Genomic DNA, 15,985 nt, shown 5'->3' on the forward strand with positions numbered 1-15,985 from the left:
TGAGAGTTGTGACATACAGGACAAGCCTCAGTTAGCAATTTTTGCACGGTCTGTGTCAAACGAATGTATGATCAAAGAAGAATTCCTTGATATTGTGCCATTAAAAGACAGAACACGTGGCATAGATGTGAAAGAAACGATGATGGCTGCATTTGCAAAAGCGAACCTGCCCATAGCAAAACTAACTGCAATAGCCACGGCCCACGGATGGAGCGCCGGCCATGATCGGATCCGTGAACGGGCTTGTGGGGCTATGTAAAACTGATCAAACATTTTCCGACTTTTGGAATTTCCATTGCATCATCCACAGGGAGCAACTCGTGTCTAAATCATTGAATTCAGACAACGTCATGAAGCCTGTGATGGAAATCGTGAACTACATCCGCACACACGCGCTTAACCACAGGCAATTCAGGAGTCTCATCGCTGAGCTGGACCAAGGGCTTCCAGGTGACCTGCCGCTGCACTGCACTGTGAGGTGGCTGTCAAAAGGCAAAGTGCTCTCTCGCTTCTTTGAGCTTTTGGATGCCGTGAAACTGTTCATGGAAGAGAAGGGCAAGGACTATCCCGAGCTCTCGGACCTCGAGTGGATTATGGATCTGGCATTTTTGGTCGACATGCTGTGGCACTTGGACAGACTGAACCTGACCCTGCAAGGCAAGTTAAAAATGCTGCCTGACCTCGTGCAATGTGTGTTTGCGTTTATCAACAAACCGAAACTGTTCAAGACGCAAATTCAAAAAAAAGATTTAACGCATTTTCCCACTCTGCTGAAAGCCAGTGAACATGTCACCAGTGCCGCCCTGAAAAAGAAAAGAGACAGATATGCAACGCTGATTGAAAACTTGCACGAAAGCTTTGTGACCCGCTTCCGTGATCTACAACTGAAAAGACCACAGATTACGTTCCTTGTCGACCCATTTAATGCGGAAATGGACTGTTTGAAAATCCCGCTCGTCACAGATGAGGCTGCGGCGGAGTTGGAGATGATTGATCTTTGTGAGGAGGATCAACTGAAAGCTGTTTTCAAGGAAGGGACCATTGAGTTCTGGAAACGTGTTCCGATGGAAAAATACCCCAACATCAAACGAGCCGCGCTAAAGATCCTGTCGATGTTTGGGTCAACGTACGTCTGCGAGTCTGTGTTTTCCACCCTGAAACATGTGAAATCAAAGCATCGATCTGTTTTGACTGACACTCATATGAAAGAGTTGCTTCGAGTGGCAACAACGGAATACAAGCCAGATTTGAGGAGGATTGTTCAGGACAAGGAATGCCAGAAGTCCCACTAAGCAGCATAGTAAGAGAAAAATGTCATTGAAAATTGTTATATTTTTGTTTGTGGACTTGCTTTAACTGAGAGTTTATGTGTGTGTGTGTGACAGTGCACACAATGTTAACTGTTGAAAAAAATAACTGTCATTATCTTGCTGTGGGTCATTTTCAATAAATCTGGCTGAGCAGAGCAATGTTCCCTCTAATTTTTCGTTGGTCTGAGCAGAAAGTCAACCTCCCTGAGCGCACTGAGTACCAGTGTGAGCGACATCATCGGTACTCGGATGATTCGCCTAAAGACGTTTCGCCGACGGACGTTTGACAGACGGGCAGGTCGCCGAATGGACGTTCCGCCGAACGTTCATTCGGCCGAACGGAGGTTTCGCCGAACGTTCATTCGGCCGAACGGAGGTTTCGCCGAAACGGGATTCGCGCGCTCGCCCCGCCCCCGGATCGTGTGTGTACAAGTTTTTCAACCTTGGCCCGCGGGCCATATACGGCCCGTTAGGATTTTTAATCCGGCCCGCCGCCGGTGTTGTCCAAATTATAGTAAAAATCAATGTTAGTCTACCATCAATGGCAGCCCGGGAATAAGCACTCTTGGGCGGGCAGATGTAGCAGAACTGAGCCGTAAAATGACAGCAATCGGGTCAAATCCATCCTAAAACAGCATTTAATGATTAAATACAAATACTGGAGCTCTTTGGACATTAGAACCGAGCCCAGGGAAGTGAATTCCTCGGTAAAATGTCGTGATGATATCGCGATGGAGGCAAAAAAACGTCTATATACGTCCATTCGCCAAACGGCTCAAAATGCTCTCAAATTCGGTCAAATCCAGCTGAAAACAGCGTTTAATGATTAAATACAAATACTAGTATTTGTATTTAATCATTAAACGCTGTTTGAACGAACGTTCATTCGGAGACCTGTCCGTCTGTCAAACGTCCGTCGGCGAAACGTCTTTAGGCGAATCATCCGGTCACGACATCATCATTGCTCGCTATGGGCACACCAGTATCACACCTGCCACAAGCAGGTGCATGTCAATGTTCCCTCTAATTTTTCATGGAAAACATGCTGTAAAACACGAAAAACATAAGTGGACAGAGCTACTGCCACTGGTTGCGGCTTAAACGGCGCCATCATGAAGAAAGGGGTAAAAAAATAAAAAAATAAAATAAAAACATTCATTTTTTTTTTACTGCGCGCCATAGGATTGCTGCTGCGCAGAGAAGACGAGAGTAGTGCGCAATTGCGCACGCGCGCAGCTTAGAGGGAACAGTGATTTGAACCCAGGACCCCAGAGCTGGGAGGCCGACGCGCTAATCACTCGCTCCTCTGGGCCGCTTTTCACATTTTTAAGAACTTAAAATAAAATAAAAATCTTCAGTGTTGAGTAATAGTAGCAAGCGGAAGACATGGGAGTTGCTTCCGCTTGAAAAATAATTTAAAAAAATAAAAAACATTTACCCCATAAAAAATCCGCAATGTAGTGAAATGCTGAGGTATTACTGTACTTGAATTTGCAATTGCATTGCACAGATATAGCACTTCTACAATTACCATTAAGCCTTAATGGTTTAGAAAATATATAGATATAAAAATGGACCCACCTTCTAGTCTGTGAAGGACAACTTTTGCATGCATTATTTTGCAAAATGTCGAGTTTTCCTCGTGGAACTTTGCTGCTCTTTTCCCACACGTAAATTCTGATGGAGACGCCATTGATAGCTGCTAGCTAGGCTAAGTTAAAGAGGGCGCAAAGCTTCAAAGTTCTTCGACGACTTGAAGAGTTGTTCCTTTGATATATGCTAACCGACTGAGCTAAAGTAGCCTGCAAAGCTTCAACGAGGTCTTGAAAATGATTTTGGCTGATATTTAAGGTCATAAAGGAGCTGAAGCTAGACACGACGGGGACCCATAGGTTAAGTTTGGTGGCGAAAATTGGGCATGCGCGGTGTCAGCGTCACTTCCTACGATGCATTAAGTTCATAAATGTAAGAGATTTGGACATAGGAAATAATTATTATTCAAATTTTCTGACATGTGGTTTGAGCAAAAAAATGTTTGCGCAGGTTTGAATTAAATTGAAAATTAAATTAAACATAAATCACTTGAAGATCGCGTCTCAAAAGGAGGCGTCGCAAAACGCGCATGCGCAGAAAAAAAATCGCCCTTGATAATGGTGCTGTTCTGTTTTGCCGATTGGCATCACGGGAGAGGTAGTTCTTGAAACGGTTTGAACTCGCAGGAATCAGACTCTTATTTATGTACTGCTCTCTCGTGGTCAGGAGAAAATTTGTTTCATTCTAAGTTCAGTATTCGTGGACACTGTACACAATATTTAAGACACTGTCAATCAAAAGTTATCGGAGAAGCACATTTTAAGAAATTATATCAGAAAAATAGCAATTTCTCAAAGGTGTCTTAAATCCAAAAGGAAAAGTTTGTTTTTTCTTTTATTTACATTATTCCCTTAATCCGGACCAACCACTAGATTTAAATTATGTCTTGATTTTCCCATTTTTAACGAATATTTGCAATTTTTCCCTCCAATTTTGTTCTTTTGTGTTTTAGTTCAATAAGTATTTTGTAAAATGTAAAAATAACTATATAGAAATATTTTCAACAAATGATTATTCCCTTATTGAAAATAAAAGCTCAAATAAACATTGTTTTAGATCTATGAAAAATATTTAAGGCTTTATATCCAGTTCTTTAAATCCGATTTAATCTCTCTCTCTCGCTCTCTTGCTCTCTCCCGCTCCCTCCCTCCCACTCCCTCTCTCCCTCCCTCCCTCCCGACCTCCCTCCCTCCCTCCCTCCCACTCCCTCTCTCCCTCCCTCCCTCCCTCCCTCTTTTTTTTCTTACAGAGGGAAGATGTCTTTTAATCATTTAATATCAAAAGGAAACGAAATATGTTTTTATGTTCAAAATTAAAGTGGAAAACAGAAAACATTTTTATATAGTTATTTTTACATTTTACTAAATACTCATTGAACTAAAACACAAAAAGAAAAAATAAGGATGAAAAAAATGCAGATATTCGTTAAAAATGGGAAAATCAAGAAATATAATTTACATCTAGTGGTTGGTCCAGATTGAGGGAATAATGTTAATAAAAGAAAAAACAAACTTTTCCTTTTGGGTTTAAGAGACCTTTGAGAAATTGCAAATTTTCTCATATAATTTCTGCGCTTCCTCGATAACTTGTGATTGACAGTGTCTTAATTATTGTGTATAATGTCCACGAATACTGAAATTAAAATTAAACAAATTTTCTCCTGACCACAAGAGAGCGTTACCTAAATAAGAGACTGATTCCTGCGAGTTCAAACCGTTTCATTGAAGAACTACTTCTCCCGTGATGCCAATCGGCGAAACAGCAACAGCTCCATTATCAAGGACGATTTTTCTCTGCGCATGCGCGTTTTGCGAAGCCTCCTTTTGAGACGTTATTTATGTTTAATTTAATTTTCAATTTAATTAAAACCTGCGCAAACAATTATTGCTCAAACCACATGTCAGAACATTTGAAGATTAATGTGCAACTTTATTTCATGAAAATATTGAAATTACAGTGGTACCTCGTCATACGACCGTTCGTCATACGGAATGCTCGTCTTACGGGGGAAATTTCGATCGAATAATTCGCCCGTGATGCGGTCAAAGTTTCGTGATGCGACCAAGCCAGGTTGCCATGGCATTTTTTTTGGCATATCTTTCGTGTATAACAATATTTACGAGCACCGGATGAGCTATTCAGACCAGGAAACGCACAACGCGCATGCGCGGTGAAAAGAGGGCTTTCTGGGTAATGAAGTATACTCGTGCTCGCAAAAGTATCCCCGGTAGCAACTCTATCATAGGCGCCGTTCGATGGGACGCGAACACAGATGCTACAAGCTAAAAGGAGCCGCTAGCCAGCGCCCCTGTAAGCTCCCATGAGAAATCCAACTCGGATCGCTGCCGCCTGTGCGACGAGGAAACAGAGTCGTCTGAACACTTATGGCTCCGCTGTCCGGCCTTAATGACCGAACGCTACCATCGCGGCTTGGGCAACTCCCTGGATGAACTTATCCGTGTTCCAGTGGCAGCCCTAGCGCTGCTGAGGGTAATCCTCAGGCGCCTGAGGTGAAAAAGAAGAAGAAGAAGAAGAAGATGAGCAGCGGGGCGATCGCTGATAAGACTGCTTGCTGCTCGTTGGCAAGTGGTCGTGCGTTCTCCGATTGTGAGGACATTTGTGTGCATCATTTTCGGAATATTTTGAAGGGAATAGTACGACAGCAAACAGCCCATGGATAGCGAACGTGAGGGTGGAGTGTTTGTTCTGTTTACGAGTGCGTCATGTTGAAAACAAACCGAAGCCCCCCGCCCCTTTTGTGCGTCTCTCTCTCCCCTCGGCGAAATCCGCCCAATTTTAGTTAGATTAAACACTTTATTTCTATTAAACCACTCGTTATTTATTACTTTGTCAATATATGGCGAATTATAAGAAATAAAACATTTTTTTCAATCCAATATCCTGTTTTTGGTGTTTTTTTCAGAGAGTTGGAACGAATTAAATTGTTTCCCATTCATTTCAATGGGAAACTTTACCTCGAGTTACGAGTAACTTGTCATACGAGCTCAGTCCCGGAACGGATTAAGCTCGTATCTCGAGGTACCACTGTATTCACATTTGAGACGATACGTCAAATACAAATTACACTCGCAGCAATTGGTCAAATAAAACATAAATAAAATAAATAAAATAAGTAAAATAAATAAAATACAGTTGGGAATCTTTGGGAAGATTAATTATTTCCTATTTCCGACTCTCTTACATTTATAAATCGGAGGAAGTGACGCTGACACCGCGCATGCGCAGTTTTCGCCACCTAGTTTAACCTATGGGTCCCCGACGTGTCTAGCATAAGCTACTTTATGACCTTAAATATCAGCCAAAATCATTTTCAAGACCTCGTTGAAGCTTTGCGGCCTACTTTAGCTCAGCCTGTTAGCATATATCAAAGGATCAACTCTTCAAGTCGTCGAAGAACTTTGAAGCTTTGCGCCCTCTTTAACTTAGCCTAGCTAGCAGCTATCAATGGCGTCTCCATCAGAATTTACGTGTGGGAAAAGAGCAGCAAAGTTCCACGAGGAAAACTCGACATTTTGCAAAATAATCCATGCAAAAGTTAGCCTTCACAGAATAGAAGGTGGGTCCATTTTTATATCTATATATTCCCTTCATCATTAAGGCTTAATGGTAATTGTAGAAGTGCTTTTTTGTGCGCTGCAATTGCATATTCAAGTACAGTAATCCCTCAGCATTTCACTACATCGCAGATTTTTCTGGGGAAAATGTTTATTTTTTAAATAATTTTTCAAGCGGAAGCAACTCCCATGTCTTCCGCTTGCTACTAGGACTCAGCACTGGAGATTTTTTTAAAATTATAAATTCATAAAAATGTGAAAACCGGCCCAGAGGAGCGAGTGGTTAGCGCATCGGCCTCACAGCTCTCAGGTCCTAGGTTCAAATCCAGGTCAAGTCCACCTGTGTGGAGTTTGCATGTTCTTCCCAGGCCTGTGTGGGTTTCCTCCAGATACTCCGGTTTTCCTCCCACACTCCAAAGACTTGCATAGTAAGGGTTTTTTTAATAATAAAAAGACCATGTATAGCAGGGGTCCCCAAACTTTTTCCTGTGAGGGCCACATAACTTTTCCCTTCTCCGATGGGGGGCCGGTGTCAGTTTGTAACAGAAAAAGTGTGACGATCGATCGTAGGGGAGCTTACATTTTTTATTGTTTTCCAGAAAGCCACACATAACCAAATAACCCTTTCCAGGTTCTTTACAGAAAAAGTCAGGAAACAAATAATAACACTATTAATGAAATAAATAATAACTAAATAACCCTCTCTGAGTTCTTCACAGAAAAAACAGGAAATAACACTATTCATGAAATAAATAATAACTAAATAACTCTCTCTGGGTTCTTCATAGAAAAAAAAAAGCCATGGAACATTAACTTTCTGTTGTGCCATACACAATCTTCTCCCTTTGCTCTGAAGTTTATGCACGACACCACAACCGTCATTACAGAATCCCACGTCAACATTTTGCGGCACAGAGCTTGCTGGTGAATTCGGCAGTGGACTCGTAGCGGGGCGGTGAGACCCCTTTTTTCCAACTCCCGGTTCATGCGTCCCATTATTAGACCGCGAGTTTCGGCCACCATGCTAGGAGCCCCGTCAGTCGTGATGCTAGCTAGCTTTGACCAGTCCAGGTCCAACTTCTCCATGGTTTGGCACACTTTGTCAAAAATATCCTCTCCCGTTGTAGTCCCTTTGAGACTTTGGAGGGCTGCCAGATCCTAGCAAATCTCAAAGTTTGCGCTAACTCCACGAATAAAAATGAGCAGTTGCGGTGTGTCTTGCACGTCCGTGCTTTCATCCAGTGCTAATGAAAAAGAGTCAAATTCTTTCGTCTTCTGCTGCAGCTGGGCATATACATTACTCCCGATTTATTCAACATGTCTGGTCATTGTACTCACCGACAGACTTACGGCATTAAATGCATCTTTCTTCTCGGGACAGACTTCCTCCACGACAACATCCATACATTTCTTAAAAAACTCTCCGTCAGTGAAAGGCTTACCATTGCTTGCTATCAGTTTAGCAACCCGAAAGCTGGCCCAAACGGATGCCTGGTTCAGCTGAGCTTGGCGTAGAAATGTAGTCTGCTGAGATAATAGTCCAACTTTTAGCTTTGAGAGTTTGTCTGCTCGTATTTGGCCTTGCACACTATCGTACTTGTCTTTGTGACGGGATTCATAGTGCCGGCGAAGATTGTATTCTTTGAATACTGCCACCGTCTCTTGACAGATGAGACAAACAGCCTTTTCTTTGCATTGAAAAAAATAATAATCGTTTGTCCACTGCAGGTTAAATACCCTGCATTCTGAATCAATTTTTCTCTTAACTCACCTTTTCGCCATTATTCCGTTCTCAAACAAGTTCAGGTTGCACAGTTTTTATATGCTTGAATAGCATCGCAATAGCGATGGCCCCAGGGCTCCGCCCTCACCTGCGATCGTCCAGATGTCTCGCTAACACTCTGCTCGCGCATGCAACGGTGGAAGTGCCCCATGCATCAAAGGGAAACACTCTCCCCGCGCATGTCACCAAAGAAGCAATGCGAAGGCCCGCTTCACTGGGATGATTTGTGGACTCAGCAGGGGTGCAATGAACCAAACACAAGATTAAAACGTCCCAGTCTTCAAGGCCAAATAGGAAAAAAATCCGATAGCGTATCTGGTATTGTTCAGAGGGCCGGCCCAAATGTGCCGGCGGGCCGTATCCGGCCCGCGGGCCGTAGTTTGGTGACCCCTGATGTATAGTAAAGTATCAGTTTCTTTAAAAAATGACCATTTATAGAAAGGTTTTTTTTTTTTAATTACCTTTTTATTTTGTCGCGTGTGGGTTTTCTCCAGGTACTCCGGCTTCCTCCCACATTGTAAAGACATGGTAGGCTGATTCGACACTAAATTGCTCCTAGGTATGAGTGTGAGTGTGAATGGTTGTCTGTCTTGTTGTGCCCTGCGATTGGCTGGCCAACAATTCAGGGTGCCCCCCCCCCCAACCCCCCCCCCCCCCCAAACCCCCCCCTCCGCCTCTGGCCCAAAGTCAGCTGGGATAGGCTCCAGCACCAACACCCCCCCCGACTCTGATGAGGATAAAGCGGTTCAGAAAATGAGATGAGATTAAAGAATCCTTTGGGTTTAATAAAACAACACATTTTTATACATTGAAATGTGTTGGTGTGCTCTTAATTGTACTTTAATTTTAAAGGTGAACTCTGTTTTCCTCAAACTGTTGATTACAATGCGGGTCACCCGCGAGTGCTATAATTATTCCTTGTTAATTAAACATTTGCTGTGGCAGCCAGCATATTACCGGAAAACGTTGACATACGGGTGTCCCATTTTACGGGAAATTTGAGATACGAGCTAAATTCGGAGCCATTTTTTTCCTTGAGAAATGAAACAAATTGGAGATACGAGCTTATTTAGATGGTGGTCAAATATGTGTGGGTGTGTATAGTCATTTGAGTTGATTTCAGTTAAATTTCAAGTTAATGTCATGTTACGAGCCTAACCACCGCCAATATAAGTATAAGACTTTACATTCCCAGTCTAACCTAAAGGACTTCTCTTTGGATAGACAGATTATGAAACATATCATTTATTTTCGTGTCTTTGCAGGTTTCAGAGAATATCTTGGTCCTGATGGGAAAGAGTCTGTTGGCCTTAAAAAGGAACTTGAGCTCCCCCAAATCAAAGGGGAGGAGCCACAGTTCCCTCAACAACAAATGAGAGACGAGCGACTTCCAATCAAGAAGGAGGGAGATGATGTCACCTGGTCACTTGGTGAAAACCTGAAGAGGGAAGAGGATCTGGGCGTGACCAGCAGAGGGGCGGAGCCTGCACACACCTTAAAGTTACCCCAAATTAAAGAGGAGGAGCCAGAGTTCCCTCAACAGCAAATCAAGAAGGAGAAAGAAGATGTCACTGTGTCAACTGGTGAGCCTTTCAAGAGTGAAGATTATCTGGGCGTGGCCGACAGAGGGGCGGAGACTCCGAACGGCAGCTCAGCAGAAGGGCAAGCAGACAATTTAATTGCTCCGTTATCAGAAAGCGAAGACTTGCTTTATGACAATGAAGGTCTTAAGGACGGCAAACTCTGGAAATGCTCTCAGTGTGGAAAAACCTTTGTGAAAAAGTCTACTTTGAAAACTCACATGAGGAGCCACACTTGGGAGAAACCCTTATCATGTACAGTTTGTGGTAAAACATTTACACACAAGAGAAACTTAAATATTCATGCAAGAACACACATAGGTGACAAACCATTTTCGTGTTCAGTTTGTGGTAAACGATTTACAGAGAAGAAAACCTTAAAAAGGCACACAAGAACCCACACTGGTGAAAAATCATTTGCGTGCTCAGTTTGTAGTCAAAGATTCACACAGAAGGGACACTTAATTAGTCATGCAAGAACACACACAGGTGACAAACCATTTTCATGCTCAGTTTGCGGTAAAAGATTTACAGAGAAAGGAAGCTTAAAAATACACACAAGAACCCACACTGGTGAAAAAACATTTTCGTGTTCACTTTGTGGTCAAACATTCACACAGAAGGGAAACTTAATAATTCATGCAAGAAGACACACAGGTGACAAACCATTTTCATGCTCAGTTTGTGGTAAAAGATTTACAGAGAAGGGAACCTTAATTATTCATGCAAGAACACACACTGGTGAAAAACCATTTTCGTGTTCAGTTTGTGGTAAACGATTTACAGAGAAGAGAACCTTAAAAGGGCACATAAGAACCCACACTGGTGAAAAACCATTTTCGTGTTCAGTTTGTGGTAAAACATTTACAAACAAGAACATCTTAACTATTCATGCAAGAACACACACGGGTAAAAAACCATTTTCGTGTTCAGTTTGTGGTAAAAGATTTACAGAGAAGGGGACCTTAAAAAGGCACACAAGAACCCACACTGGTGAAAAACCATTTTCGTGTTCAGTTTGTGGTCAAAGATTTACACACCAGCGAAACTTAAAAAGTCACACGAGAACACACTCGGGTGAAAAACCATTTTCGTGTTCAGTTTGTGGTAAAAGATTTACAGAGAAGGGAAACTTAAAAAGGCACACAAGAAACCACACTGGTGAAAAACCATTTTCGTGTTCAGTTTGTGGTAAAGCCTTTTCTCATGAGACAGTTTTACAAATACACACAAGAACCCACACTGGTGAAAAAACATTTTCGTGTTCAGTTTGCGGTAAAGCCTTTTCTCAAAAGCAACACTTAAAAAGGCACGCAAGAACCCACACTGGTGAAAAACCATTTTCGTGTTCAGTTTGTGGTAAAAGATTTACAGAGAAGGGACACTTAAAAAGGCACACAAGAACCCACACTGGTGAAAAACCATTTTCGTGTTCAGTTTGTGGTCAAAGATTCACACGGAATGGAAGCCTAATTAGTCATGCAAGAACACACACAGGTTAAAAGCCATTCTCGTGTGCAGTTTGTGGTAAAGCCTTTTCTCAAAAGCAAGATTTCCAAAAACACAAGAATCCACGCTGGTCATTTTCGTGTTCAGTTTGTGGTAAAACATTTGCAGATAAGGGAACGATAAAAACCCACATAAGAACCCACACTGGTGAAAAAACAATTTCCTGCTCAGTCTGTGGCCACAGATTCGCTACTACAGCCCAATTAAAAAGCTACACAATTCAAAAACCTTTTCCAGGTGCAGTTAATTTTCCAACATTTTCTCAGAAAGGAACCTGAAAAGAAGACTTAACAACCCGCAGTGGCGAAAAGCCCTTTCTTTGCTCAATTTGTGGTTCAACACATTGGTTAAAAATACTTATTAATTCATAATACTAAGTTTGTTGCCAAGGATTTATTCATAAGACTTAAAAGAAACAAACGTGTGTGTGTATGTTATCTATTAATTGGCAAAAATGACGAGAATCCCCCGTGTCATTTTTGAATCATGTTGATATAATTTGTCTGCTGTGAATTTGTCTCTGTTTGAAAAAGAGAAAAACAAGTCAAATTTTGTTTTATTTCATTTAATCTTCAGAATTTTCTATTAGCTTTGTAAACTACATTCTTCATATATATATATATATATATATATATATACATACACACATACACACATACACACATACACACATACACACATACACACATACACACATACACACATACACACATACACACATACACACATACACACATACACACATTCACACATACACACATACACACATACACACATTCACACATACACACATACACACATACACACATACACACATACACACATACACACATACACACATACACACATACACACATACACACACATACACACACATACACACACATACACACACATACACACACATACACACACATACATATACATATATATATACAGTGGTACCTCGACATACGATCTTAATCCATTCCGGGACTGAAATCGTATGATGAGATTCTCGTAACTCCAGCGGACGTTTCCCATTGAAATGAATGGGAAACACATTAATTCGTTCCAACTCTGAAAAAACCCCAAAAACAGGATATTGGATTGGAAAAAATGTTTTATTTCTTCTAATTCGCCATCTATTAACAAAGTAACACATAACTAGTAGTTTAATAGTAATAAAATGTGTTTAATCTAACTAAAATTGGGCAGATTTCGCCGACGGGAGACAGAGACGTTTGGGGGCGTGGGGGGGGTTCGTTTTTTTCCCACGACAACGCACTCGTAAACGGAACAAACAAATTTAAATTAACTTGGATTAATATACACAGACACTCAAACATACGTTTAATGTAACTTTACACAAAACTGAAATCTAATTTTGTTGTAATCTTTTGTTACCTTCGTTTTCCGGGTTGGCGGTTTGCCACGCCTCCACCCTCACGTTCGCTATCGATGGGCTGTTTGCTGTTGTACTACGTATTCCCTTCAAAATACAGACGCTCCCCTACTTACGAACGAGTTAGGTTCCGAGCGATTGTTCATAAGTTGAATTTGTTTGTAAGTTGATTCAGTGCTATATTTTGTATTACAATTTATGTTTAAGGCCTATATAAGTATATTGGTATAAGGTTTATATAAGTGCATTTGTATGTTTAAGGCTTGTATAAGTAACATGCATTGGTTTGTACTGAAAAAAACATTTAATAAAATGGAGAGAATATGTACAGTACTGTATATATATATATATATATATATATATATATATATATATATAGAGAGAGAGAGAGAGAGATTTATGTATTAGAAACTGTCCAAAAGAAGCGATCTAACGACGATTGCACAGTTTTCTTCTTTTTTCATCATAAATGATGCGGTAGCACTGTATGGCATCATTCAATTGATTTGCAAACTTTGTGCAACGTTCAATATTTGGGTCCTGCTGCTCGATCTTTCTGTTTATAAATGGTACTGATGGTCGAACGATTCAAGTTGTATATGTGCAACGCTCACCACTCTCACGGGCATCAAGCTTCGTTATTATTGTCACTCGTTTCAAATGAAATGGCTTGCCTCTTCCTTGCAACTCCCTCAATTGAAGCCTTTCGCTTTTTCCCAACCATATTCAATAATGGATGCACGAGATATTTAATGATACAATTGAAAAAGGTTCTTTGCGCACTGGAGATACGTTCACGCACTTCCGCATTGCAACGAAGAAGGTAGATGCCGGGTGAGCTGAGCCCTCACAGCGCCAGGTGTATTAGCGGCGGAAAGAAGCACTACTCGGAAAAAAATACAAAATCGAACTTACGAACATTTTTCGACATAAACGCAATTTGCAGGCATGTTTGTATGTACCGTTGTTCGTAAGTCGTATGTTCGTAAGTAGGGGAGCGTCTGTATTCCGAAAATGATTCACACAAATGTCCTCACAATAGGATAACCCACGACCACTTGCCAACGAGAAATAGTCTTGTAGTACATTTTAGCAATCGCTCCGCTGCTCATAAAGACCGGCTCGCAACTCCCTCGTTGAAATGGCTCTGGTTGCAACCGCTTTGAACAGCGCCTATGAGAGAGAGAGAGTTGCGACCAGAAATATTACAAAGAGGGAATTGCGAGCCGGTGCCGCTGATGTTCTTAGGAGCAGCGAATGAGAAGTAATATAATACTCCTTGTATTAGATAATAAAAATAACAGGAAATGCAACAGCTCAGCTTAGCCACGTATTGATTGTGGGTAATGAAGTTTCATTCTGAGAAAGAGTGCCATTGCCTATCGGCGTTGTGTGCACGAGTATACTTCATTACCCAGAAAGCCCTCTTTTTGCCCGCGCATGCGCGTTGTGCGTTTCCTGGTCGATGCGTAGGACGAAAAACTCGTCTGAATTAATCGTTCAGTGCTCGTAGATATTGTTATACACGAAAGATATGCAAAAAAGCTTGGTCGCATCACGAAATTTTGATCGCCTGACGGGCGAATTATTCGATCGAAATTTCCGTCATAAGACGAGAATTTTTTATGACGAGCGGTTGTGTGACGAGGTACCACTGTATTTGTGAACGAATTGTGGCCTGGTGATCGGCATCAACACAGTTGCGAAGCATGGAAGACAGCCTTGGAATACTAGTTACGCTAGCTACTAGCTAGCTACTATTTGTGAACGAATTGTGGCCTGACGATCGGCATCAACACATTTGCGAAGCATGGAAGACAGCCTTGGAATACTAGTTACGCTAGCTACTAGCTAGTTACTAGCTAGCTACCATTTGCAAATGAATTGTGGCCGCCTGGGCTGAAGAATATGACATACTTTACTCCTTCATTTTATTGTAGCTGTTTCATTTTGATATAGTACCAGAGTAGGATTAAAACTATTGTTCTCAACTCAATTACAATGAACAAAAGGTCTTTTGTCTGAGTTTCTGCTTCAAGGTGTGGTCGGTGATAAGTGGTCCAGATGAAACCAGAGACAAAGGAATCCCTGCGGAGAGGGCAACCAGGCCAGACGTCGATTCACGGACAAGCAGATTCTAGGAGAGGACACCCCTGCAGAACGTCGTGGGACAGTCCACATATCATTAAACTCAGCGAATGAATATTCATCTTTGTTATACTATAATTGGGCAAACGCGGGTTTGGACTTTAGTCTCTTTCATCCTCCACTGAAGCACGGCGATGCTCAGCTGGTTTTATATTTGGGAAAGGGACCCGGAGCTCTGTAAAGATCAATATCAGGAATAAATTATCTGTGGAGTAACGTGCAAACCCTGGTCTCTTCCTTCGATGCTGAACACGCACAAGTTGTTAGATGGGATCAGACTGAGTTAGGGAATTATGGATAGGTGCTAAAACTACGTCTAACAGGGCGAGCTTTTGCCAAAGCCGGCATCATTTCTAAGGAGCCACATGGAAATGACGGTGACTGACAATAATAATCGGACATCATTATCACAACACAAAAGCCTACTTGTCATCACACGCAGAAACTGCGTGTGACGAAATTGATGGTGCTTCTCCATAAGCTACGTTTAATTGGCAAAAGACCTAATAAGTGTAAGTTACGGACTTGTAATTTGTCATTCCGCTGTTGAGGATACAGGTCGCTTACCTCTCGCTTACCTCTCACTGTCTTCCACTTACCTTTCCTCAGTCAGCTAGTAGGAGGCAGATCACCAACCAAACATCTGTTCATATACCGCAGAGGGGAATGTGTGTTATGTTAGCGCGAGTTTAGATTTCTGATGGATGTGGGGAAAAAACTGTCCTTAAGCCTATTTGTCCGTGCTTTGTGGGACCTATAGCATCTGCCAGAGGGCAGCAGCTGGAACAGATTGTGACCATCAGTCCATCAGGTGTCAGTATTCTGTGAAGCAGTGGGTCACTGTATGTAAACGACAAGTGATGCTCACAAACCCATCACTAGTAGTGAGTCAATACAATCATTACGGTATACATAGAGTTTTAATTAAAAACACAAAAAGCAAACTGAAAACCTGAGCACAAAATTACACCCCCAAAAAATAAAATGGACAAAAAGCCGCAGGACGCAGTAAGGCATGGGTTGACGAGACATGGAAAACAGGTGGGTGACACACATGGGAGGCGACCACAGGTGAAAGCAATGTACAATCACAACGATAAGTT

General features: G+C 41.7%; 1 protein-coding gene across 1 annotated transcript; it reads left to right on the forward strand.

Annotated features, from left to right (window-relative positions):
- The first annotated feature begins 350 nt into the window (after nucleotides 1-350).
- On the forward strand, nucleotides 351-15,106 carry LOC144066164 (uncharacterized). Its single transcript, XM_077589509.1, has 3 exons — nucleotides 351-657; nucleotides 964-1,163; nucleotides 9,805-15,106. The coding sequence occupies exons 1-3, from the start codon at nucleotides 351-353 to the stop codon at nucleotides 11,341-11,343; spliced, it is 2,046 nt and encodes a 681-aa protein (XP_077445635.1). The 3' UTR covers nucleotides 11,344-15,106.
- The last annotated feature ends 879 nt before the right edge of the window (nucleotides 15,107-15,985 follow it).

The sequence above is a fragment of the Stigmatopora argus genome, chromosome 20, assembly GCF_051989625.1.
Source record: "Stigmatopora argus isolate UIUO_Sarg chromosome 20, RoL_Sarg_1.0, whole genome shotgun sequence".
Classification (NCBI taxonomy): domain Eukaryota; kingdom Metazoa; phylum Chordata; class Actinopteri; order Syngnathiformes; family Syngnathidae; genus Stigmatopora; species Stigmatopora argus.